Raw genomic sequence first — 25,716 nt, 5'->3', positions numbered from 1 at the left:
GATAGTGCTGATAAAAAAAGCAAGCGTGGTCGAACCTCACCTGGGTTGGACAGGTGTGTTTGAGGAACACACACACACATCATTGCTCTTCAAATGTTGTGATTTAGGGGGAAAAAAAAACACCTAAACCGATGGTGAAATCTGCTTCCAGATAAGGTGATGTAATTAAAAGAAGGTATTTTTTAATACAGCGGGGACCGAAAATGGAAAATTCCCCATCGGCCGTGGATTCCGAAGGATGTAACGGTCACCTTGAAACACTGGTTTCCCAGAGTCTCATCGCTGATATCTTTTCTTTTTTTTTTTGAGATGAGATGCAGAGGAGGCTGCGAGAAAAAGAGAAAGATGTAAAAAAAAAAAAAAAAAAAATTCAAAAAAAAAAAAAAAAAAAAAAAAAAAAAGACAGACAGGAACGGGAAAAAAAACAACTTCCTTTTTTTTTTTTTTTTTTTTTGAAGAGCGGAGCAACTTTGCGTCGGTGAACTCGCGGTGCAACGGCAAGATGAAAAGGGACTGCCTGGGCTCGAAATCCTCCAGTCAAAATTAACATTCTATTTAAGCCACTGACGGGGAGAGGCAGAGGAAAGATGAGACGAGGAAGGAAAAAATAGAGGAGAAAAAAAAAAAAAAAAAAGAAGTAGGGTGGGGGGGCAGAGCTGCTGGTAGCTTTGGGCTAGACGGATAATTGTTTACCGTGCAAACTCTGGAGGACTAGCCCTGCTGGAATCTGTACCGTGGGTGGGAGCATGGAAGGGAGGAAGAGAAGGAGTGAGAAAGAGAGAGATTAGGCTTCTGTTGTCGGAGGGAATGCCACATTACGGCAACAAATGGCATATTATTATGGTAACATCGTTTCTGGGTGTAATAATTACCCTGCGGTGGCGGGCCGAAGGTTCGGGAAGCGGGGAGTCGCTTCCAAATTACAACCGATAAGAAAATGCTCGCGGTATTATTTTATTTTATTTATTTATTTTTTTAAATCTGGTTTCTGGCGGTACCTGTTTTTGGGCGTCACGCTCGGAAGGGAAACGATGAACGCGAGGAGCTAATTGGCTGCTCATCGCGCTTGCAAACCAATCAGCGCTAAAGTTTTAAGCCGCGCAGAAAGAAGAACATCTCGTGTCTTACAAGCGTCCGTCTGCATACATAACCTGAATATATGGTTTTTACGGATGGCGGAAGCGGTTGACGTGAAATACCATCAGGTTTCCTGACACGAGTGGACCGTACCTTTACCATCCCCGCTCCCATCGAACGGATCAATATGCGGGCAAATCGTTTTTTTGACGTCACGGCGGTTTAAAGGGACGATTAAGGCGCTTTCTTCTACAATCGCCCACAAATCCACCTCGCGTTGCATTACCTGCAACACCTGCAGGAGGACGAGTTCCAACAAGGCCTCGGCGTTACTGACACCAGGCAGCCAGGAGGCTCGGGGGAGTTCTCACAGTTTTTATTTTTGAACTTGACATGAAAAGTTGATAAAAAGTACAGCGTAAAACAACGCTCGGGTGGATTCATGAAATCTTGTCGATGATTTAAACTCATTGGCCGGCTCGAGCGGAGCTCCCGGTTCGGCACCGCGGTGGAAAGTGTAAACGCCGTGTCGTCGGGCCTTTTATTTGAGGTTCCGGAGGTCCCTTCTCACAACGCAGTCCACCGCCGCCTCCCCGGCTGCACGACAGGTGTCTCTTTCTGCATTTTACGCATGCAAATAGTCACAAGAGGCGCGCGTTTCCTCGTAAACACATTTACGGCGATCAAGGGCGGACCGAACAAAACAAGAACAGGCCGTGGGGGTCGACTTTCAACAAGGTTCAAGAATCACTGACAAAGTTGAAGTTGCGCTAAAAATTGCTCAAATTCTACTCAGGCATTCATGCAGAAGAACAAGTACAACGTTCTGGAATGGCCGTCTCAGTCCAGACATGAATATTGTTGAAAATCTGTGGTGTGATTTAAAGCCGGCCGTTCGTGCTCGGAAACCATCAAACCCGACTGAACGGGAGAATTTTTGTAAAGAAGAATAGTCAGAAATATCTTCTGGAAGCTTTAGGAAGCGTTTGGAGGCTGTTATTTCTGCAAAAGGAGGATCTACTAAATATTGATGTCATTTTTCTGTTGGGGCGCCCAAATTTATCCACCTGCCGACTTTTGTTTAAGTAATTATCGCTCACTTTCTGTAAATCCTATAAACTTGTTTTCACTTCTCAAATATCACTGTGTTTGTCTGCTTTATAATATATTTACTGAAATTGCTGATCCGAACAACCGATGATTTATAAAGGAAAATCTTGAAAATGATCAGGGTGCCCAAACCTCCAACATTAGATATCAAATCAATTTCAAACAAATAGCACAAATCTGACCAAGCTAATATCACCTCTGGAAAAGAATAAGAGCCGCGATCATCGCCACACAATCTGAAAACCACACACGGATGTGGTGAATATAGATATATATATATATGTATATATAATTTAGATATCACTGCCTTCCGCGGAGCAAACAGCTTCTGTCCGACGCACGAAATCCACACATTAACACATCGGTCACGCCTCCTCGGCCTGCTCGGAAACGCCTTGGATTTATTAATAACTCCAATGAACAAATGATGTTGTATGATTAATGACTGCACGCGTGGACTGGAAGAAGTCCCGTGTTTACCGGCAACAGCGCCGCCGAGGTGGGCGGCCATGAATTGATAATTAGACCCCTTGAAAGAAAACGATTCATTCCGGGTTCGCCGTGCGGAAACGGCGAGGGTTCGGAGCGAGCCGAACCTTCGCCGACGGCGCCGCCCATCATTTACCTGAGACCGGCCTCCGACTCCCACGAGGCTAATTAGACCGCGTGCTTCCGAAATGCTGTAATTTACCGACATCGTTAAGTTTAGGATGGAAGATGACCTCAGCAATTACCGCGGATCGCCGGAGCCTCCGGGGCTTTTCCGTTCCGGCGGATTACGGGGAAAAAAGTAGGAGATAAGACGAAAACAAGGGATGGCGAGGAACGCGATACAACGGGCATTTATTGTCTGGGCGAGGTCTAAGAAAACAAACGACGAGAGAATACGCGGCGTGAGAGCGGCCGCATGCATTATTCATGCAGATAAAACCCTGAGGCGGAAGGTATGGCGGCGCATTATCGTTCTCAAGCATCTCCTTTCTTATAAAGGTGAAACTTTCATCAACCTGTTTGGTTAAATCCTGCCCACGGGCGTGCTCGGCAGCAGCGGGAGGCGGATTTGGACGCATTTGCATATGGATTGCACTTCGACCCCTTTCTTCCAGAACATGATTTTCTCATAAACCGTAACCCCTCCGACCGCCGACCCCCTTCGGCAAATTCCCACCTCCGTCCTCCCGCGTCGGACGGTCAGGGATAAAAGTAATCATCTCCCACCAGCGCGGCGGATACCACCCACTTGAGTCTCATCATTAAGTTGAGCGCGAAGAGAGCTCGGTTCACGGGTCGCCCGGGACGACCGCTCGCACTTAACACACACCGTTGGATGGGAGAGGCGTTAATTAGGAGTGTGTGTGTGTGTGTGGGGGAACGAGAGGTGAGAGCAAACACGCAACGAGGGGGATGTTTTTTTTTTTTTTGGCGCAAACATCCCCCACTAAGTGGCGCGTCTGCCGTCCCCCCAGGATAACGAACGGCGAGGTATGTTTTTAATTGGGCTATCAAGCATGCGGCTGAGCGGCGAGGGGTTAAGAACCGGGGTCACCCTTTCAGGTTCAGAGGCCTCTTGTTTACATTTGGCTGAGTCGCCCCCGAAGGGGAAGCGGGAGAAAATCCTCTCGTCCACCTTTACCTTTAAAACAAAGCCCGCGACAAAACGCTCGTATTAATTCCACATATATCGTGTTTCTCCGGGCTAAAGACGGCGTCAACCGAGATGCGGCGTTTCTCCTTGGCGCGTCCGGGGGAGGCTTGTTTGTTGACCGGCCGCCGGCGAGGCGCTTCTAAAACGGCGGATTAGTCACTTGTTGCTGCGACCGAGGAAGCAAACGCGGCTGAACTTTTGCACGGCGTTCAGCCTCTTTGAAGTCGCGCGTTGTCTAATCTAATAAGCTACCGTTTTCTCACAACATCTGCTTGTCAACCCGGCTTTCAACTCGGTGCCCGGAGTCGGGGAGGCGGATTCCAGGAGAACCGACAAGGAAGACAAACAACGAATCCCATCTCTGAAAACGTTCTTTGAAAAACAAGCGGATTTATTCGGATTTAATGCGCGCGACGCAGATCCGGCGCGCTTCGGCCGCTCGGCGAAACCCCAACTTCGGGAACTGTCGCTCGGTGCGGCTGTCGCGCAAACAATTCACACATGCGGCGGAGACGGACCTCCTCCGCCGGGATCACGGTTGTGTTTCCAGTCACGTTACAAATTCAAATCCAATTTTCAGACTTTTCTAGGTCACGACGGACGCTCCCTTTCACGCGTGCGACTCTGGATACTAAACGACGAGTATCGATAGCGGATTTGAGACTTTCAATCCCTGACGTGATCCCCGTTTTAGCCCGAGCATCTTCAGATCCCGAGGACCTGAAGGGAGCCGGCGGCTGGCGGCGGATTTGCTCCTGCATCCCCTTCAGGAGGTTCAGCGGGGGAAAAAAAAAAAAAATAACAGGAATGTGAAATGAAGGGTGTGTGTGTGTGTGTGTGAAGGTGGAGCTGGGAGGGGGTTGGACTGATTACCTGGGCAGACTTGGCGAGCTTCTGACTGTACTCCATTTCAATGTGCTTCAACTTGCTGCTGGTCTGCAACAAGACAGGAGACGGGAGTGTGAGGGCGAGATAGGAGGACGGACAGATAGAGACACAAAGAGAGAGTTGAGAAATCCAATCTGGTGTTAGGAAGTGCACACACACACACACACACGTCCCTCCCCCGCCTTCCCGTCCCCGCGGTGCTCGCACACACACTCGCGGTGACCTCCGCCTCTTGGCGGCGAGTCCCCAAAGCACGGTCTTGTGGCCCCTTGGCTCGAGGCCCGGCGCTCACGTCTGCCAGCAGGTAGTGACGGACACGGAGCGCCGCCGCTCTCTGATCCCCGGCCAGAACTTCATCACTTGACAAGGAGGTGGCGGCGGGCGGGCGGGCGGGCGGGCGGGCGGGGGGGCGAAAGGAATTAAAACCTTGCTGCCAATTAGCCGCGGGGGAGGGAAAAAAAAAAAAAGGGAAGACGACCGGGAGGAGCCGGGAGACGCAAAACGGCAACGACGGAGGAGGGGTGGCGTTTATCTGTGTGTGTGTGTGTGTGTGTGTGTGGAGATTGTCGTCAGGGGTTCGGGCGCCGCTCGCCTCTTTGTTTTCCATTGTCTCTTAATGGGAGGCTCGCCAGCTGGAGGCGAGGACCGTCAGTGTCGGATACAAGATCCGTCTCCCGTCCGCCAGCTTTGAAGCCGGGGTTTCAATAAGGAGCTTAACGGCGGACAGAGATAATTAGGTGCGAAGTGTCGGAATCCAGCGAAGATGTCAATAGCTGTGTTTTCATCAACGCACCCCGGTGCACGTTCTGAAGCGTTATTAGCATTACAGACAGGAAATGTAAATGGCAACATATTCTTCATCTGCCTTAATTGTGCAAAAACACCTCGGAGCCGGTTTGAGCTTCGCCGCGGACGACGCAGTCACTCCTGCCGACTGAACCTCAACGCTTGCAGTAACTTAGAAATAAAGAAACGCAAATACTGGGCGGACGGCGGCTCGGTGCTGATTCAACTTTGACGTGAACTGGTAAAACGAAGCGACGAAACCACTGGGATGGAATAAGGCGGAGAGGCGATGGAGTTTCTTGACGTGCCGACTCAACGCTTTGCTAAACGGGATCTTGCGCGGAGCAGAAAATGCATAAAGTGCAGATCTACCCAATTTTCCTGACTATTGGGCGCACCCGAATATAAGCCGCACCGGCTAAAATGAATAAATAAATCTATGTGTACATAGATAGGCCGTACTTGTCTATAAGCCGCAGGTGTAACATCCACATATACGTATTGAGGCTGATGAAAAAGACGAATAATAAATAAGACAAGGAAAACTCCATCCCTTTTCTATCCCCACAGTGTCCTCCTCCAGCCGATGGCTGTCCTGTTCTTCTTCCTGCCCACTCAAACCGTTAAAGTCGTCTTCTTCGGTGTCGGAGTCGACCGGCGTCGGAGTTCGACGGGTCGTTTCATCGGTCCGATGCGACCGGGCTAAATGTTTCGGTGGCCTGAAGCTCGTGAGACCAAATCAAATCCATAAATTAGCCGAATCGAGTGCTAAAAGCGTGTGAACAAAGTAGCGGCTTCACTCTGGAAATGATGGTAGATATATTGAAACGTGGATGTTGACGTAGACGCGATGCTCCAGGTTCGTTACAAACCGACGACTTTTTTTCCCCAAGCATTCTGGAGTATTTAAAGTAGCTTCGCTGCGTGCGGCTCAAATACCTCCCGGCTCTCGCCTCCAACTGTCAGCTGTAACTTCCTCACGTGTTTTTGTGAAATTTCCCTTGTCATCGCACTAAAACCACTAAAATGATCTTCTTCGCTGTTTGAATTGAGCGGCCTCAGAATTTCATCGGCCCGATGTGAACAGGCTAAATGTTTTGGCGGCGAGATTCTCGTTAGCTCAAAAAAAAAAACCTCACAAATGAGCTGCATCGTTGTTTAAGCTGCAGCGTTCAGTGTTCTTATAGTCCGGAAACGATGGTACGTTGGATCCTATTTACATCCTTTATTTAAAAACCAACTGTTTTCTGTCTTCCTGAAAAAGCGCGCCCTCATTCGAGGATGCTAAGCTCTAAATATTGATACGTTTCGGTATCTCCTCAACTTTGCCGTAAACAAAGTTGATTTCCATTTGAGTCAAACGCCGACTACGACGCACAACATCGGCGTTTTAAAGAGACGCTGTCGTTCGAAAAGGTAGCGGCTTAAAGTCCGGAAACTGATCTCCTTTTCGTTTAAATTTCCAACGGGCGACTCCATGAACTCTACGGCCGATGACGGAGGGACGGACAAAGGAAGGTGCGGAAAAGGCGACGGAGTGTGACAGAGGCGCAAACAGAAGTCCTTTAACGCCTTCTTTGCATCCGACATGTATTGTTTCTGCTAGAGGATCTCCTACGCCGCTCACCTGCGTAAGAGAGACGACTCCCATTTTTCTACCTTTTAACGTCAAAAGGCCATATTCTTGTGTCTAAGATACTTTCTGTGCCGCTCGTTGCTGTTCTGATGTGATGTTGTCGGGCGGCGGCGTGGGAATCGTCACGTTACAACGGACAGAAAACTTCCACGGACTGAGTTCCGGCATTTGTCCGGCTCGGATTTCGATCCAGGAACCAGCCACCTCCTCCATCTCCACCTCCTCATGTGGAACTTTTTAGCTTTGTATTCCCAGCGGCAGTAGAGGCACCCCGGTGCACCTTCAGCTCTGCAGGTACCGGCCGCCACGGCCTTCCCACCTTCTCCCTTTTGTATTTCAACCCAGTCAGCTCACAATGGACTTATTTATGACAAAATGCTCGTGTATAGTTACTGCAAATGAAGTATCTGGCTTTGGATGTGGCTTATGAGGTCCATCAAGCACCAAGCACGCGTACCTGTACGTCATGGGTGCTTCAAAAAACCCTGCCCAGAAGGAGGTGCTGAGATGTTCGACCATCGGGCCGCCAAAAAAGAATAAAGCTGCTTAAAACTATTTTTTTTTTTTTTTTTCACGAGTCTTCCTTGTATTTTATTTTGGAAAACAAATGCCACATCCGCTGGCTTCTCACTTCCGCACGCGGCTCAGTCGTAGCGTAGCTTCTCCACGCGTCAGTAAGTCAAGTAAGGAAGTAGATATTTAACGGTTCTTAAAAGTGATTAGCTGGGAAAGCTTCTAGGAAATGCGAAAAGTTCCTCCAGTGCCAAAGAGGCTGATGTTCTAATGTTCCTACTGATCTATTTTCCCTTCCTGGACGATGCAATGCGATCGTGAAGCAGAGACTCAGACCGCCGTCAGTCCTGGTGAGCGCTGGATTTGGCTAAACAACGTCAAATCGTGACTCGCGTTTTTCCCTTAAGATACGAATTCAATTCCTTCCGAAAGCGGGTTGGTTTTCGTATCTAAAATAAATGTTCCCCATTCGAGATAACAGAAAACAAATTCAGATCATTCCAATACGGGTCGCACCTTCACCACGTTCGCGCTTCGCTATTATTTCATGCTTAATTTCCATAGAGAGCATCTTCTTTCTGGGTTCACCGCTCGCTTTCTTACCCATGAACCAGAATTAAAAATACGCAAAAGAAGCATAAAGCTATAAAATGATGCCAGGAACACCAGATATGCGTACCGGACCAACTGGCCAAGTCATTTAACGGAGGCCGGAAGCATCAATTCGGAAGATGCGGCTGCATCTTGAAGCATATTGGAGTTGCGTGAACTCGCTCTCTTAGTCGTATCATGATTTTTTTTTCATATTTCAAGGATAAAATTGTCTCGAATCGCGCTTCGTATCTTAAAAAAACACCTATATGAAGTGATGGTATCTTAAGGGGCGGCTGTATATAGAAGTGAAATATGACAGCACGGCCCGAGAGCCGCGTATTTGCATTAAAACGGGATATGATTACTTTTGTAATCAGATGTACTCGGCGTGATACTGCGGCGCATTCACGGAGACGTATTGCCATATTGACATGCAAACACGCTCAGATGTTTCATAAAAACATAAAGAGCTCGCTACTCGCCCATTCCTTTTACCGTCAGTCACTCGGGGGGGAATATAGCCGGGGAAATTATACAACATCATGCATTATAGAGTTTCCTCATTTAAACACACATGAAAACCGGGGATGATGATAGACGGAGATACGGATGAAACGCGCGTGAAACGGCCCGACGGGACTGTGACAAACACAAAGAAAAAATAAAATCAGAGCTAAATTAAAAGCCCGGCCACTCGCGTGGGTCTGTGTGAGAGTGTGTAAGCACTTTCAAAGAGCCTACCTGTGCCCTGCCAAAGGCATTTTCATGCTGAAGGCACTTTGAGGCTGTATCAGGCTCTTCAATCGCCTCTTAATCCTTGCAGTGAGGACTGCAGTTGCTTTGAAGTGTGTGTGTGTGTGTGTGTGTGTGTGTGTGTGTGTTGAGGAGAATAGAAGTACATCTGAAAGAAACGCATGCATCGCTTACCAGAACTTAATTAATAATCTGCAGTGGGAACGAGGCCAAACACACACACACACACACACACACACTTATTCAAACACAGACAGTGGACAAACAGGATGCATGAAAGCCACACGCACGCCGAGTTTAATCCAACGCTGTTTAGAAGGGAAATTTGTTCAAGGTGTGCACTCCCATTATTTACAGCCGGCTTGTACGGTCTCTACGGGAGGAATGAAGAAATGTAAACACGCCGGTAGAAAGTAACGGCCAAGAAACAGCGCCGACTTCCCGCGACTGCGTTGGAAGTCGGCGAAGAACGTTTTCCGAAAGGAGTGTGCAGTCTGCAGTCCTAGACAGGATATTGCATCCATATGGCATCCCGCCCCCCCGATATGTTTCCAATCATCTCACGTTGCTCAAGAGCAATTATGGTTTTGGGTTATTGTCCTACAGCTGAACCTCTGGAGAAGGTGGAAAACGAGGGACGGGACGGTCGACGGCTGAGGTCTAAACCAGGGGTCGGAAACTCCTCTTCCATCTTTACGCCGCGGCTCGGGAAAATAAATGATAAATATTTAATTGAAGTGTATTTCATTTGTGTTAATTCCTTTTTTTAACTTTAAGTTCTAAATTGGAAGATTATTGTGATCTTGAAATATTAAATTAAATTATATTTATTATTTTTCGCCGCTCAAAATAACGTCACACTGGCGGAAGCCGGTAAAGTCCCGATTTGCAGACGCTGTGCGCAGAAGTTCAGGAGCAGAAGTCCCATAAACCAGGTAAAATAAATATTTATGAAGATATTTTGCAAATATTTATTTTTTATTGTTTACTGACACAGTGATTTTTTCCCCGATTTATTTTTAAAATTCAGGTCAAGGCTCCGCTACACGCTCTGAAAGCCCAAAGCTCAAAATGAGTTCATTACATAAATAAAATGTAATTTTCTCTGCAATACTTGAATTTCAGAAGCAACACACTTGTTTATACAAAGTGTAAAGGTAATAAAAAGCAATATATACGGCGGTACCTTTATTTTAGAGGTCAAAAAGTAATTGCGGCTCCCGGTGTTTTCTTTTCCCAGGAAACCGGGTCCAAATGTCTCTTGGGGTGTCACAGGTTGCCGACCCCTGGTCTAGAAGGCCACGTCAAACGAAGCCGTTCCCTCACATCAACGTCGCGGGCCGTTTTCGTCGCCGGTTTCGAAACGCTCAGCTTTGCGCGGCGCCGTCACGTTAAACGGCGCTGGTGTTTGTAAGCGTTGAAAACGACTTTCCGTTCGCCACATTTGTCTCACAACAATTTGAGCTCAATCTGCCAGCCGGGGAGAGCCGGGAAAAGCTATTTGCTCGTTTGTCTGTAATCATTGGCGTCTCGCTGCGCTCGCCACGTGCACGCCGGCGCGCCAGAAAAGAGTTGTGGCTGTAATGACAAGAGGCTTTATTTCCATTTCACAGTTTGCCATCGCCGCCTGGCAGAAGTGATTCTCTTCATCCCTGCTGCTCACTGTCAGCGTCGCATTACAAACACACACACACACACACGGTGAAGAAATGATGCATCGTGGGCACACACAAGCAGGCAGGCGCAGCTAAACATACATCAAACATTCATGCTCACACACACACACACACACACACACACACACACACACACACACACACACACACAGAGTGCAGTGATTGCACTGTGAAGCAGGCTGATCTTGGTATGAGTGTATCACGGTGCATCCGCTGGAATTAGCGTGAGCGAAGCCGCTATACAAGGCCGCTATGCAACTTTGTTTTCCCGACCGCGTCTTCTGCGACGAGCGGGAAGCCTCGGTCGGCCGCTCGGCTCAGGTAATCTCTAAAAAGAAATGCGAGGTTCTTCACAAGTTCACTAAACCCTGAATGAACTGCGATGAGATCCCGTCATCCTCCCGCGTGGGAAGACCTCGCTTCCTCCCCGTCCTTTCATCAACAAGTCTGCCTAATTTCAAGATGCCGGGTGATTCAGCGCTGAATTAGGGGAAAAAAAAAAAAAAAAAATTCAACCCTCCCCCCTCCCCCCCCCAAAAAAAAAAAAAAAAAATCAGAGCACAACATCACGGTGTCCCATTTAAAGCTTCACTTCAAACCAATGTGTAATCTATAGCCTGTCACAAGATGGAAGCTGCCTGACGCCATGTTTTAATGCGATTGAGAAAGTGTGTCGCTTCCCCCCCCCCTTCCTCTCGGATGACTTCAAAAAGTGAGCGAGAGCCGTGTGATGTTTTTTTTTGGGGATGGCAGAGCCTTTACTTTGACTCTTTCATCTGCCGGGTGACTCAATCACTCCCTCTCCCGCTCTGCTGCCGGCCCGACGCCGCAAACCCAGAAACGCACGGCCCGGACGGGCCCGCGCGTCCGGCGCACGACGGCGTTTACGCGAGTTCCCGGTGCGGAAACATTCGCCGGACTCGAACAAATCGCCAAACATCCCAAAGTCTACCTCTCTGTTGGACGGCGGATTCTCCGGCGGCTCCTCGTCCCGCTCTGCCTCTTCATCTCTTTGTCTGCCGCTGAATTTGGGTTCTTTTATCATCCCTCAGCCAATGCCGCTCTCCTCCGTCACCTAATCCACCGCCGAGTGAATAATGCGATTTTGCGTATCTCCGAATGGCACGGAACCGACTTAATAAATCGGCGGCGACATGAGAGGACGGAGGAAGGAACGCGACGACGACAACATTGTACCACCATCTTCTGGCTGAGGGGGAGAACAGTAAAAGCTATAATAATATTAGCATTAGCAACGATGAACTTGTTCAGGGTGGAGGTGAGAACGCCGCCTTTTAATCCAACCACACTTTTTTCCATCCACGTCCGTCGCTGGATGAAGTGAGAAGGTTCTAAAAAGGCAAACCGAGAGACGGGCGCTTCGGGCCGGAACTTTTCAGGAGAACGCTCCTTTCCATCCCGCAATCCCGAGGCTCCGAAAAGCGCCGTTTCTGCCATCTGGTCTCGTTTTGCGCTCGCGACGCCATGTTTCTGATTCACACCATGCCAAGAAATTAAATTCTCAGAAAGGTTAATTTCACGCTCCTGACTAAATATCTCCACCGGTGAGGACCTCGCAGATGTGAATGATATGGACGTTCACAAGAAGGTCCAGATCTCCATGGTTTCATATCCAACATTCTTGATAAATTACTCCCGCGGGCGCCTGAACTCCATTGTCTTCTCTGTTGTATTTGCTCCAAACCGCAACCGACGCACAAAGAACGCGTTTAGATGATGAATTAGGCTCAAATCAGTCAAAACTGCGCAAACGACGAAGATTAGCGGTCGAACCAAGCGAGATTCGGAGAATCGCCTTGAAGCAAACAACTTAAATGAGAGTTTGAAGCCAGTGGCCGAGCCTCTGCGCGACCCCTGACGCCGGGGTCAAAGGTTAAACAAAGGTTAAACAACCCTACGACCCGTCTCCGATCCATCGAATCGAGGCGCGACTGCGTTGAAACATGGGATTCCTGAGGCGGGTAACGGTTAAACGAGCTCCACGGTCATCGACAAGCCCATCCCACTGAGGCCGACGTTAGATTTCCACAGCGAGGCGAGGAAATGTTTGGTTTCCCGTTATGAAAAACGGGACCGCGCCGAACAGAGCCCTCCTTCAGATGATCGGCGGTGGTTAAAGGACCATTATTCAATTTCATCAGGAGTAGAGAGGCTCCAAAAGAAAACTATAGATGCAGACGCGGTGCATGTAACCTCACACCGCGACCGGCTTCAAAGATGTTTGAGGATGCGCTCTCGCAAATCCATTTGGGGAAAAAAAGGCCCTTGAGCCGTGTTTCGAGCCCTGGTATTAATAGGGCCAGGTAGCAGCAAGGGTTTCCCGATATGAAACGCATCGCAATATATAAACACAATTTTATCACTGACGTCTGAAGCGGCGTGTGCTAACGGTTGAAATAATAACCTCCTGCTTCTGCGCGCCGTTCGTGGCACGAGACGGACGGCGCAAATGGTCGCGTTTCACCCGAGCGGCCGTTTCACGATCGCCGGAGAACGTGGAAAAAGCTCTGACGCCACGTCTGTTTCTCGTCCTTCCCCCGCTGGATGTCTGGAGCGCCGACGGGCACAACATGATGCGGGTGGGAAAATATATGGCGGCGGTATAGCGGGCGATGCAATCGCACATGGACGGCTTCAAGTGCAGGTGGAGACACGGCGAATTAAGGAACCTGTCGGATCAGATTACTCACATGGCGTTGCGAGGCTCTCCGGGTTCCATCTGACCAGGTTGTCCAAGCCAAGGAAACGCAAACCGCTTTCACCCTCGCTCGAGTTTCTACTCCGACGCTTGCCGACTGCCATTCGTATCATCAGACGTCCAGAACAAGTCCAACAATCCAGTGAGAGAACGTTACACGTTCAACATCTTGGGCAAGAAACAGAAACCTTCTGCACTGGTTTCACTTTTGATTTCCAACTCCCCGCGGAGGAAGACGGGCTTTGCCGCGTCCATCTGTTCGGGACGATTCGCCGTTAGCTCGCCGAAGTCAAACGACGCAAAGCTGCGGCTTCGGATCCAGATTCTAGCCTGATCCTACGGTGTTTCTGGCGTCCGACACCAAGATCTGAGGAAATGGCTACTTGCACGCAGTATCCAGGTCAGATAGCGGATATGGATCAGATGTAAACACTATACCAGAGGGGCTCGAGGGTCACATTCGGCCTGATTGATCAACGGTCCGGACCAGTGAAGTCATAGCGTCTTCTTCTTCTTCTTCTTCTTCTTCTTCTTCTTTCGGCTTTTCCCTTCAGGTGTCCCTTCAGGAGTCAACTTTCTCCATCTAACCCTATTCTCTGGATCCTCCTCTTTCACACCAACTACCTTCATATCCTCTCTCACTACGTCCATAAATCCTCTCTTTGGTCTTCCTCAAGGCCTCCTGCCTGGCAGCTCCACCTTCAGCAACCTTCTACCCAGAGCTTCACCATGGTTTAGACATTAACAGAGGCGTGTCCATGTCCAAACCATCTCAGTCATCACTTTGTCTCGGTCATACATGTCCTGCACCCCTGTGACAAATTCTTCTTCTTCTTTGGGCTTTTCCCTTCAGGGGTCTCCACAGGGAATCCATCTTCTCCATCTATTCATATCCTCTCTCACTACATCCATAAATCTTCTCTTTGGTCTTCCTCGAGACCTCTTGCCTGGCAGCTCCCATTCCAGCATCCGTCTACCAATATATTCTCGATCTCTTCTCTGTCCATGACCCAACCATCTCAGTCTGGCTTCTCTGACCTTCTCTCCAAAACATCGAACATGTGCCGTTCCTCTGATAGACTCATTCCTGATCCTCTCCATCCTGGTCACTCTCAAAGAGAACCTCAACATCTTCATCTCTGCAACCTCTAGTTCTGCCTGCTGTCTTTTGGTCATTGGAACAGTTTCTAGTCCAAACATCATCGCTGGTCTCACCACTGTCTTGTACACCTTTCATTTTATTCTGGCCGATAGTCTTCTATCACATAGTACCCCTGACACTTTTCTCCACCCATTCCAACCTGCTTGGACCATCTCTTCACCTCTTTTCTGCACTCTCCTACGCTCTGGACTGTTGACCCTAGTAAAGTCATAGCGTAATTACCTAGAAGTAACGTTGAATCCAAATTTTTTCCTCCGTTTCAGTGTTAAGGAGAAGAGACATATGATTAAATCTTCATGTATAATGAACTGTTCCTTTAAAAAATACATAATGAACAACCTGAGATTCATGAGGAAAAATAAGTCCAATTTCAACAACACTTTGCCTCAGTTCTGCCTTCTCAGTTCAACAAAATACATTTTTTTGCAATGGCGAGTCTCATAGCAGCGCCGAAACTTGCCTCAACCACACCGAGCATGCGGGTTACTTATTCACCTCAAGGAATAGATAAGAAGTACAATACACTGCATGTCCTTTTTTTCTCTTTTTTGACCATTTCTAACAATAAGTAAAAAATGCCTTTTGCAGATCCGGAAGCTGCATTGCTGCCATCTGCTGAAAGTTCGGAGTCACACCGTGTTGCTGACTAAAACAGTGCAGCTCCAGCAGACAATATGGAAAATGCATTTTTATTTTGAAAAAGTGGTTCATACTTTTTGGGTATTTTTTGAAATTGTAGATTTAATCCACAGGTGGGATTGGACCCCCTGGCGGGCCGCTGCTGGCCCGCGGCCCGAACGTTTGACACCTTTGTACTTTACCGGACTAAAGCATGCAACTTACAGGTGCATGTATGTACCGTATTTTCCGGACTATAAGTCGCATTTTTTTCATAGTTTGGCGGCGGGTGCGACTTATACTCTGGAGCGATTTATGTGTGAAATAATTGAGCTCTCTTGCTCTGATATGTGTGTGTGTCTGTGTCTGCGTGTGTGTCTTTAATATAACGGCGATCGTCACACACACATGCCAACCAATCAAAATTTAGCGGGGGCGGGTCATGGCAACCAAGTGGGTTGTGAAAAAAAAAGTTGCCAGCGACTTCTGTACTTAAGAAAATTGATCATTTCAACATTCGCGCTAACTTATAAAAACAACCGAGAAGGGCGGAACAAAAATGGCACCGAAAAGAAAGTCATATTCTACAGGTTACAAGCCGGAAGGAGTGAAATATGCAGCCGAAAATGGCGATCGAGCAGCAGAAATTTCGAAGTTAGAGAGAAACTCTTAAGGGACTGGCGAAAAGCGGAGGTTACTCTTACTGAAATGAAGAAAACTAAAAAAGCTAATCGCGGGCTAAAAGCTAGCTGGCCACGGCTAGCGGAACGAGTTCACACTTGGTGCTTGAACAAGGTGCTGCCGGGAGAGGCTTGTCAACAGGACGGTTGCTTCTTCACACCAGGTCGTTGCCAAGGAGATGAATTTAAATGACTTTGTGGGAGGAGCTTCCTGGCGTTACCGCTTCATGCAACGCAATAGCCTCTCTATCAGAGCAAGGACGCCGTCCTGTCGGGATCCAAAAAAGGCTGGAATATTTGGAACTGCAAGTGACGATGACTCTGACGTAAGAAACGTACCGGTAGAAGAGGAAGCGGCGTGTTGTCTACCTTCGGAGTTGGCGGAGTTGTTCAGAAGTGACACCGAAGAAGAAGATTTCCTTTGATTTAATGATTAAGAGTGACAGAGATTGTTTGGTTGTAGCATGTGCTACATGCTATCGTTATTTGAATGACTCTTACCGTAATATGTTACGTTAGCATAGCCTAGCAGGCATGCTCTCAGTTCGTTGTTTATGCGTCATATAGGCTGTACTTGTTCAGCCTGTTGTTCTCTATTCTATTTTCATTTTAAATTGCCTTTCAAGATGAAATGTCTATTCTTGGTGTTAAATAAATTCCCCCCCAAAAATGCGACTTATACTCCAGTGCGACTTATATATGTTTTTTCCTTCTTTATTACGCATTTTATGGCTGGTGCGACTTGTACTCCGGAGTGATGTATAGTCCGGAAAAAACAGTATGTGTTCCAGAGAAAAGGAAAGAATAGCAGCATTTCCTAATCCTAGCCTAACCAATGGTCTGCTTTTAGAGTTTATTTTTCCATACCTGGATGAAACGCTCAGCTTGCCTGAGGAGCCACCAGGGAGGAGGGTCTTTGCCCTGGTCCTAGGAATATACTAGCATTTATGGCGTCACCGATAATCAAAAGCAAGGAAAAAAATAAAACCGGGTAGAACAAGGTGCGCGGCTGCAAAGGGGCTCCTCGGCTATTTCTAAACCCTCAGTCAACACAAACGTATCAGATAAAATTTGCACAGCTAATCTGCTCGCGTGCTTCAAAAGTGCCGCGGTCCCCAGACTGAGAGTAAACATGAATTCAAGGTTCCAGACACTATTCATCTCCTATCAAGCCCGTGCCCTACTGATCTCTCATTTCATTTAATCTCATATCTGTTATATTGACGGGCAGGGAGGGAGCGCGGCGCGGCGAAGCGTAGCGTAGCATAGCGTAGCGTAGCGTAGCACGGCCGAGCCCGGCCCTGAAACAAAGAGCTTTTCTGTACTTCAAAGTTAATCGAACTCTCGGCCACAAAACAAATATGACCTCTCTTTTACGTGATAGTGAGCAGGTGAATAACTGTGTGTGTTCCTGTGTGACACTACAAGGACCGGAATAGCTACGTCGGTGTGTGTGTGTGTGTGTGTGTGTGTGTGTGTGTGTGTGTCTTCCTCCACAGCTGACCCTGAATTTCAGTCAGACCAACTTTTTGGTGGAAGCCCTGATGCTCTGGGTATGATGGCAGTGATGGAGACAAGAGAGGAAAGACAGTAGACGTGTGGAGGAGAATAAAAAGGTGTGTGTGTGTGTGTGTGTGTGTGTGTGTGTGTGTGTGTGTGTCAGGATTCTTGCACAGTGCAGCCCAGAGATGAGGTGTCTTTATCAGCCACCCAGGCAGCTTCACAGACCCCTCAGTGGAGCCCAGAGATTGGGAGGTCGAGGCATATGTGTGTGTGTGTGTGTGTGTGTGTGTGTGTGTGTGTGTTCACACACACTTCAATCACCGCCCGGACTAAGAAACCCTCACAAACTCCTCAACCCACCTTCCATTCCTCGCCTTTTCTTTCTCTTTTTTTTTCCTTTCCTGCAGCTGAGGAGTCGAGAGCTATCTTCTCTCCTTATCGTATCTCCTCACACATTCTGTTTCTCATTATTTCATTCCAACAGCACCGACTTGCAGCTCCCCAAACTCCCCCCGTCTGCCAGTATCACTCCCCTCTCCCTCTGTCTCTGCCTTCTTAAACGCATGCGTCTTTGATGAGAATCCATTCATGGATTTAATGGATTTCTCTGGCCTTTTTTTTTTCCTGGATCTGGGAGATGTGTTGAGAAAAAAAAAAAAAAAAAAACCCCAGCCGTCCTGCCCGGGCTGCGCTCGGACTGCAGCGCGCAGCATTTCTCTCGGCATCAAACGGAGGAGAAATTTTTCAGCTTACGGAACGGGGCGATCGAGTCAATACGGGTCTGATGCCTGGCTGACTTCAATCCCATGTGGAAAAGAAAGAAAGAAAGGGTACGGCGACGGAGACGCGATTCGCCCACGCCAAAGTTAAAGCGGAGGACAGATTAGAAAGTCGGGGAAAAAAAAAAAGAAGGGTAAAAAAAATGTTCAACCTGAATCTTGCACTTTTGGCTGACAAAGAGGAAGAATTCCTTCATCTGCTTCATGAAAAAAAAAAAAAAAAACATGAATCTAGCACATTGCTGCTGATAGTGTTATCAGTCCAAGTTCAAAATTCAGCCACGCTGCTTTGAATCCACTCCCAATTCCCAGAAAACTGTCGGTCATGTAGAGGGATTAGAGATAAAGTGTCTTTAATAGATCTAAAAAAGAAAAGAAAAAAAAAGGAGATATGAAACGGCACGGTTTGTTCAAATGCGATCTCCCCGGTAATAAGCTCACCGCTCTCCTTCTTTCTGCTCCCTTCCAGTCCCGCTTTTTGTGTGCGACTGAAAGCCAAAATGGCGTCCCGGTGCTCCGGAGGTCTCGGCATTCCGGGGTTAATGCCGCACAGCTGGCGCCGGACGGCGTCTAATGAAAAACGCTGTCTTTGATGGGCCCTGCTGGGGGATTAGGTTCTGATCAACACCGCCTAAGGTTAGCTTCTCGCTCCACTAGCGCGAGATTACGGCTGATTTCCCAGCCGTGGGTCCGTTTTCTTCTAGCGAGTGTGTGTGTGTGTGTGTGTGTGTGTGTGATAGGGAACCTCAGAAGACGTGCGTTCGCAGACGCATCAGAAACGCAAAGCTGGTGTTTCCTTGCTGTGAGCGACCCGGGTGTCTGTTTCAGACCCGCTAATCCAATCACATTAAGGTGCGCAGCGACCAGGACCTGGTTTCTGAAGATACCCAGATACCCTACAGATTTGTAGGTGTCCACAATGTCCACTTCTGTCCACCACCAGGGGTACAGAAGTGGACATTGTGGACACCTACAAATACCCGGGGGTCCACTTGGACAATAAACTGGACTGTAAACACCAACGCCATCTTCAAGAAGGGTCAGAGCCGCCTGTTCTTCCTCAGGAGGCTCAGATCTTCCAACGTCTGCAGGACCATGATGCAGATGTTCTACCACTCGGTGGTGTCCGGCGTCATCTTCTACGCTGTTGTGTGCTGGGCAGCAGGATCGAGACCGCTGACGCTAACAGACTCAACAAGCTCATCAGGAGAGCTGGATCTGTCCTGGGAGTGGAGCTGGAGTCTGTTGTGCAGGTGTCAGAGAAGGTCCATCACCTCCTGCATGGACACTGACGTCCTGTCAGAGCTCTTTCAGCCGTAGACTGATACCACCAAGGAGCTCCACTGAACGCCACAGGAGGTCTTTCCTACCTGAGGCTATCAGACTTTTTAATTCCTCCTCCCTCAGCCGCAGGGAATCTTCAAATCTTTGTACTTAAGACCTTCTTAAGACATTCTTATTCTCCCTCCTTCCTACTATTATCTATTACTGCTATGTTTTTGCTTGAAACTCTGGCAGAACAATTTCCTTCGGGATAAATAAAGTTGTTCTCACCTCATCTGATACCCGAACTGCATCGCGGTCCGAACAACAGAGGCCGTATGTCATGTTTCGTGCTTCTGGCCCGGCGGCGTGCGGTCATACGGGCCGAACCTCAGCGTCAGCCGGACGTTTGTCGCTTTCAGTTCTTCAGCTCTGAACTGATCCGACCTCTTGCGCTCAGTGTGTGTTTACATCTTCCTCCACGGTCAGATGTGAAATTTGAAATACATTCCCGGCCGCGAGCGATTAGATTTCACGTCCGATTCCCGAGTTACCTTCTCCTTGGCGGCGTCCATCTCCCGCTGGTGGTTTCTCTTGAGGTCGCCGCGGACGCCTTCCAGATCGGAGCGAAGACGCTCCAGAGACGCCTCCTTGTCCAGGTAGGCCTTCTGCCTGTCCTCCTCCCGCAGCATGGCCATCTCAGCCAACTGCTGCTTGTGCTGGCCGCCGGCCGCCTGGAGCTCCTCGCGCAGAGCCGACAACTGGGCCTCCAAGTCCGAAATTGTCTAGAGAGCCGCGAAAAACAGACAGGCGAAGTGAATTTAGGCCAGTTATATTTACACACCCCGCAGACGTGCCGCGGCTCCGAATCCGCGTAAGCTCATTGGGTTATTACACTTTGTGACGATTCAGAGGATTCCAGTCGGTACGGGAATTTTCCCGATCGATTCCACCTATAGATGGCGGACGGCGTGACACGGACGTTGATACGACGGCTCGCGGCGCCTCCCCGCATCCTGACAACCGTGTGTGACGAAGATAAAATCCCCGAGCCGTTCGGGGAGGGGCGAGTATCGGCACGTATCGGTCTTTAATCGCCGTCCGCCGCAAACACACCGCTAAGTGGAGCAGCTAATGAGGCTGGGAGGAGACACGCAACGTTGTTAAATGTTGCTGTTTCGGGGCGTGGAGCGGGGAAGCCGCCACGCTCTGACCCCTTTCACCTCTCTTTTTTTGGATGCGCAGCTCTGATTTTGCCCAGAAGAGCCTTTTAATAGTTACCAGTGAGTTTCAACATCACATCGCTGGAATGCTAATAAGTTCAAACCCGTCGCTCCTGCAACAGCAGAAATAGACCGGCCTGACATGTTGTGAAGAATCAGCTCGAGAGTTTGGGAAATATTTGGATTTGGAAAAAAAAAAAAAAAAAATTGGGAAAAATTGCGCTCAAAGAGAGGAACTGGAATGGAAACAAACAACGGGGCGAATGTTCAAACGTGCACGGAGAGGCACGTGGAACTGAATGATTCTTCCCGAGAAGACGATGACTGAGGGGGCAATTGCGCGACTTAAACGTCCCACTTATTATTTTAATGCGCCGTAATGGACGCGCAGCAAAGCGGGGAGAATTCTGCATCGTCAGAAAGATGCAGCGGGGGTTTCAGACTTTCCTGCATTTATTGCAAATATTCCGTCGCTATTGCACGTCCTCATTACTCCCCCCGGTGAGCGTGGTTTTTATTTCATACTTCTTCCACTTTCCGCTGCCGTCTGCCCGTGCAGCCGCCGCAACCCCTCGCCCCCTGCCTCCGCCCCGCCGGAAAAAGCCCGGGCATCCTAGGACAACGCCACGTTAAGGCAATCAGACACAAAGTGTGTGAAGTCTTTTTCGGGGCGAGCACGCCGGAGGATCAAAGAGACTTCAAAGCGGTGTCAAAAAAAAAGAAAAAGAAACAGGCAGATGCCGCGGCTCGGCGAAACACTCCCTCCGACACCGGCACGCACGGATAAATCCACATGCGGACGCATGTCCGGGCCGCCGTATACCTTAAGAGCGCAAGCAGGAGGTGAAAACAAACAGCCGCCTCCCGTTCGCCCGTCTCACAAAATTACAAGTCTCTTTGCGCCGCTGCGGCTTTCAAGGGCAAACGGCTTTTTTTGATGTGAGCCCCGAAGAGCCTTTAATGTATAATTCTCTCTTTAACAAATGTGGATGATCTGCCTTCCAAAAAATCTTGTAATAATTACGGTATAATCTTCCACAGCAGTGGCATTGGCAATAACTCGTCGGCAACCGGAGAAGAGGCCAAGCGAGCGCGTTTGCCTTGGAAGTGCGCGACGCGGCCGTTTCGGCGCGGCACGTGTTAGCAGCTGACGGGGGGAGCTTTGTGATGAAGCGGCTCTCGGCGACAATAGGAGAGTGTCAAATCAAATATATTGGGTCAAAGCGTGTCAGCTGGCAAGACAAAAGGCTGGCAAAGCATCAGACCAGAGGGTGGAAAAGCATGAATCACCGGCTGACAGAGCCCATCTGTTAAATCCAGAAAAAAATATCAGCGAGTTTGGAGAGCGCGTGGAAAACCGGGAGACGTCGTCGTCGAGGCATCCGAAGGGTACGATAAGCTACGAGGCCTCGAGTGACTCGAGCGTTTAATGCGAGCAGAAATAGCCTCCGGGGGATTAATCGCCGCTTTTCAGTCCCGGAGCCGGTTGCCAAATGAAGGGGCGGGACGGAGTCCCGACAAAAACAACGCGTGTTCCACGCTCGGCCTCGACGCTTTGGAAATAGGTGAGCCTTCCTCGCCGGGAAGAAACGAATCATCTCTTGACGAACAGTCGTCTTATCTTTTGAAACGCTCGATTTAGTAAAACGGGCGAGAATGAACGAGGGAGGGGCGCAATCTGTTCGCAATATCTTAAACATTAGTCCTGGCGGATTCAAGCGGCGGCTCCTCTGATAATAAGGACGGTTGCTGGACGCGGTCATTCATGCCAGACGCTACGCTAACCTTCGCGCTCCCGCGCTCAATTCACGAGGCATTCGATCGGTCGAGGAACGTTCAAAACTATTATTACGAGATTATTTCGGTAGCGAGTTCATGATTATCATCATCGTCGACTCTGGGATGCGTCGGCTCGTGGTTGCGGCTCGACCTGCGGCGCCTGTGCACGTAATTCACCGTGGCGTCGTGCGCTTCCCGGCGCGCCGGTGTGGCTTACAGGCCCCGCTTAATGGCGCTAAACCCTAATGAATCTCATTAGCGCTCGCGTGATGCCGGCGCTCCTCCTGCGAGGACGACTCCGGCACGAGACAAGGCTCAAGTTTGCTGTTAGTTTGACAGGCGGGAACGCTCGGCGCCAACTTTGTCGACCCGGAATTACGTTCCTCCGCCTCGGAGGCGCTCGCTCGCTCGACTGCTTGTTGTGGCTGTTTTTCTCGCAGAGTTACAGGAGAAGAAGTCAAATGAGGTTTCGCATGAAATAAACAAACAAGATTTATTATGCTAATTACTGGGATTTAGAAGTGCTCGCATTCTCTTTACTTTTGGGCAGATTAGCTCTAAGCCCTCTGTTTCCCAAATGCATGATGTTTCAAGTGACTCAGTAAGTCTCGAGTGCGCACGTGAGCTCGGCGGTCGCCATCCCGCCCACGCCACTTTCAAACACCACTGCTCGCTGTTTTGATTTTTTTTTACTCACTGTATCATATATACGTTGACGGCGTGACTATTGAGAAATTAAAAGAGATAAATCATGTATAAGAAATGGAAGATAAACAACGGTTGTGCATTTGTGCACGCGATAAAAGTAACGCTGGCCGGCGTCGTCGTCGTCGTCGTCAGCCGGGTATCTTTAGTCCGACACGCGTGAGGACGAAATGACGATTGGAAAAGTGAAACGCTCGGTACGTCGCGGAGCCGCGTCCGTGAATTTCCCCCGTGATGACTTGTCATCTGCGCGGGAAAGAGCCGCACTTGAAGGATGCGATTAAATTTCAATCACACAAACAAAATAAAAGATGCACCAGATGGGGGGGGGGGGGGGGGGTTATTTGTCCGCCGCGGCAAATCAGTAAATAACAAGACGGGAATATCAGACGTTACGGCCCGATCGCGGTAAATGACAAAACACGAGCGCTGAGACGATCCGTGTTCACGGCGGCGTCGCTTGTCTGCCTTTGTTTGTCACCGCGCTCTTGATTCGACTCGTCTCAAAACCAATCCCGGGATTGAAATGCTTTGAAAGATTGACGGCGTCGTTATTTAGTCCATCGCGGCCCAAAGGAAGGAACTCATAAGACTTGTGCTGATGCTGTTTGATGTCCAGATGGTGTGCCGAGGAAAGGCATAATTATTCGGGAGAAATAAAAACCCATAAAATGAGTTTTGGAGAAGCAGCGGAGGAAAAAAAAAAAAAAAAAAATGAATGATTAAGTTTGCAAAGAACAAACAATTCAGTTGTTTCTAAGAAAATAAAACTAAATGAATTTATAATTTTCCAGCCCTAGTTTTGAAGTCAAATTCAGCCTCAGATATAATTTAGAGAATCTCAAGAACAAGACCGCCATCGTATTTGCACACGATGACGTGCTCCTCTGCATGTGATGTTTCATTTCTGCAGACTTGGAATTTAACACATTTCTAGGGGAAAAAAAAAAAGAACAAAAAAAACGTTCCCCAATGATATTTCTATTTTGTGCAACTTCCTGTTTTAATTTGACCCTTTGTTACTACAGAGATGTTTGCCTCTCCCAAACCTTCCCACTGCGTTGATGTCTGGACAACGATAACAACAACAACAACGACAACAAAAACAACAACAACTCGTCGGATCTGCTCGCGTTCCCTCCAACGACCAGCAGGCGGGTCGTAAACAACTCAACATAGTTTGTCTTTGCGCTCGAATTCATCTCGGGAGTCTTCGGCATGGATTCTACGCCGCGGGCCGATTTCATAAATTCCCATTCCGATTTCGTCTGCACTGAAAACACTAAAACAAATCAATTTGGCACTCTGCGGTGAAAGCAGCTAGCCGGCTAGTTAGCGACTCCCGGCGTCAGGAACACTTTACTGTGCTTTACTAGCTTTACGGTGGACGGCGGTTCAATTCCGAGAGGTTATCTCTCGACTCAAACGACATTTAAAAAGCCTGAAATTGTAACCGCGGCGATAAGACGCGTGGATAACAGATGCTATTACAATTCAATATCGCCTAAATCAATCAGAACACTCTTGGAGATTCCCAACCCTGCTCTGAAAATGTCACGTATTATCATTTAGAGCTGAGGAAAGTGGTTTCGCCCGCAGCTCATCCCTGCAGCTCAGCCACAGTGCGCTTTTTAAATGAGATGAGGAATTACGCATAATTGGCGGATTACTTGTTACATTAAGAAAACGTGTACGTTTCTGCACGGCGGGCGTCTCGACCGGAGGCGGCGCCGGGATGAGGACGGCGTGTCCCCGTACGACTTCTCCGGCTTCCTCTCACGATGACGGCGGTGACTCACGGGCTTTCATTCCAATAAACACTATGCAAGTCAGGAATGCTGTTTACTGGCGTCCCACATCAATGGAGGCAGAGGGTATTACTCATCCTCCGAGTGCCTGACTGACATTCGCCTTTCCTCCGGCCAGCTCTTGATTCGCGACCCCTCCTCCGTTCCGTGTGTGATTTCGGCGTGTCTATTTCCCACTTTTTTTAAATCCCGTCCACGTTTATCCCGGGCCGTTTTGCGGTCGAGCGCCGTCCGAGCCACAGAACGCGCGCCATATTTTCATAACCTTGGCTTTACGGTTTTCAAAGCCGATCCGGTCGAGTCGTAGAAACCTGTTCGATAATAAGCGGCTTCGCTCCGATTGGAAAAACCTCATCTTTCACGGCCCCGGTTTGGGTTTGGTGTCCTTCTCAGAGCCCGGCCGCTGAGCGGCGCTTGAACAAGAAGCCGATCCCGCCTCATATTTTCCAGTTTTTCCTCGCAATCCTTCATCTCGAGGCCTGAATGAAAAAAATAAATAAATCTTGATTTCAACCGCTTTCAGGTCTGACTTGAGACAGGCATCTGATGTCTGCTTAAAATGCTGCGCGGGTGAACGGGAACCGGCAATGATGAGAGGACCGGGTTGCGTTTGCTTTCTGTCACCTACTGAGACCCCGAGATTTGTCAGACTAGCGAGTCATTTTGACGTGAGCGTTTTGTCACGTTATCTGCAGACGTGCTCTGGTGTGACAGCTTCTCCGGCGACTCTCTAGCTGATCGCTCTATAGGACGATTTCCAAAAAAGACGTAAGAGAAAAGCAGATGAGAGGGAGAAGAC

The 25,716-nt window shown here is 48.8% G+C and overlaps 1 protein-coding gene across 3 annotated transcripts in view; it reads right to left on the bottom strand.

The window, feature by feature from the left end:
* cep112 (centrosomal protein 112) overlaps positions 1-25,716 on the bottom strand; it is a 114,980-nt gene that overhangs the window by 34,465 nt on the left and 54,799 nt on the right. For all 3 annotated transcript variants that reach the window (XM_086176291.1, XM_086176293.1, XM_086176292.1), the window contains 2 exons: positions 19,957-20,187; positions 4,706-4,768 (listed from right to left, as the gene is read on the bottom strand). In XM_086176291.1, the coding sequence (XP_086032417.1) occupies positions 4,706-4,768; positions 19,957-20,187 (294 nt within the window). The remainder of the gene's footprint in view (positions 1-4,705; positions 4,769-19,956; positions 20,188-25,716) is intronic.

The sequence above is a fragment of the Fistularia commersonii genome, chromosome 28 (assembly GCF_037954325.1).
Source record: "Fistularia commersonii isolate RoL2024-O1a breed Wild chromosome 28, RoL_Fcom_v1.0, whole genome shotgun sequence".
NCBI classification, from domain to species: Eukaryota; Metazoa; Chordata; class Actinopteri; order Syngnathiformes; family Fistulariidae; genus Fistularia; species Fistularia commersonii.
The sequence above is the reverse complement of the archived record's forward strand: the minus strand, read 5'-3'. Positions and strand labels throughout refer to the sequence as shown.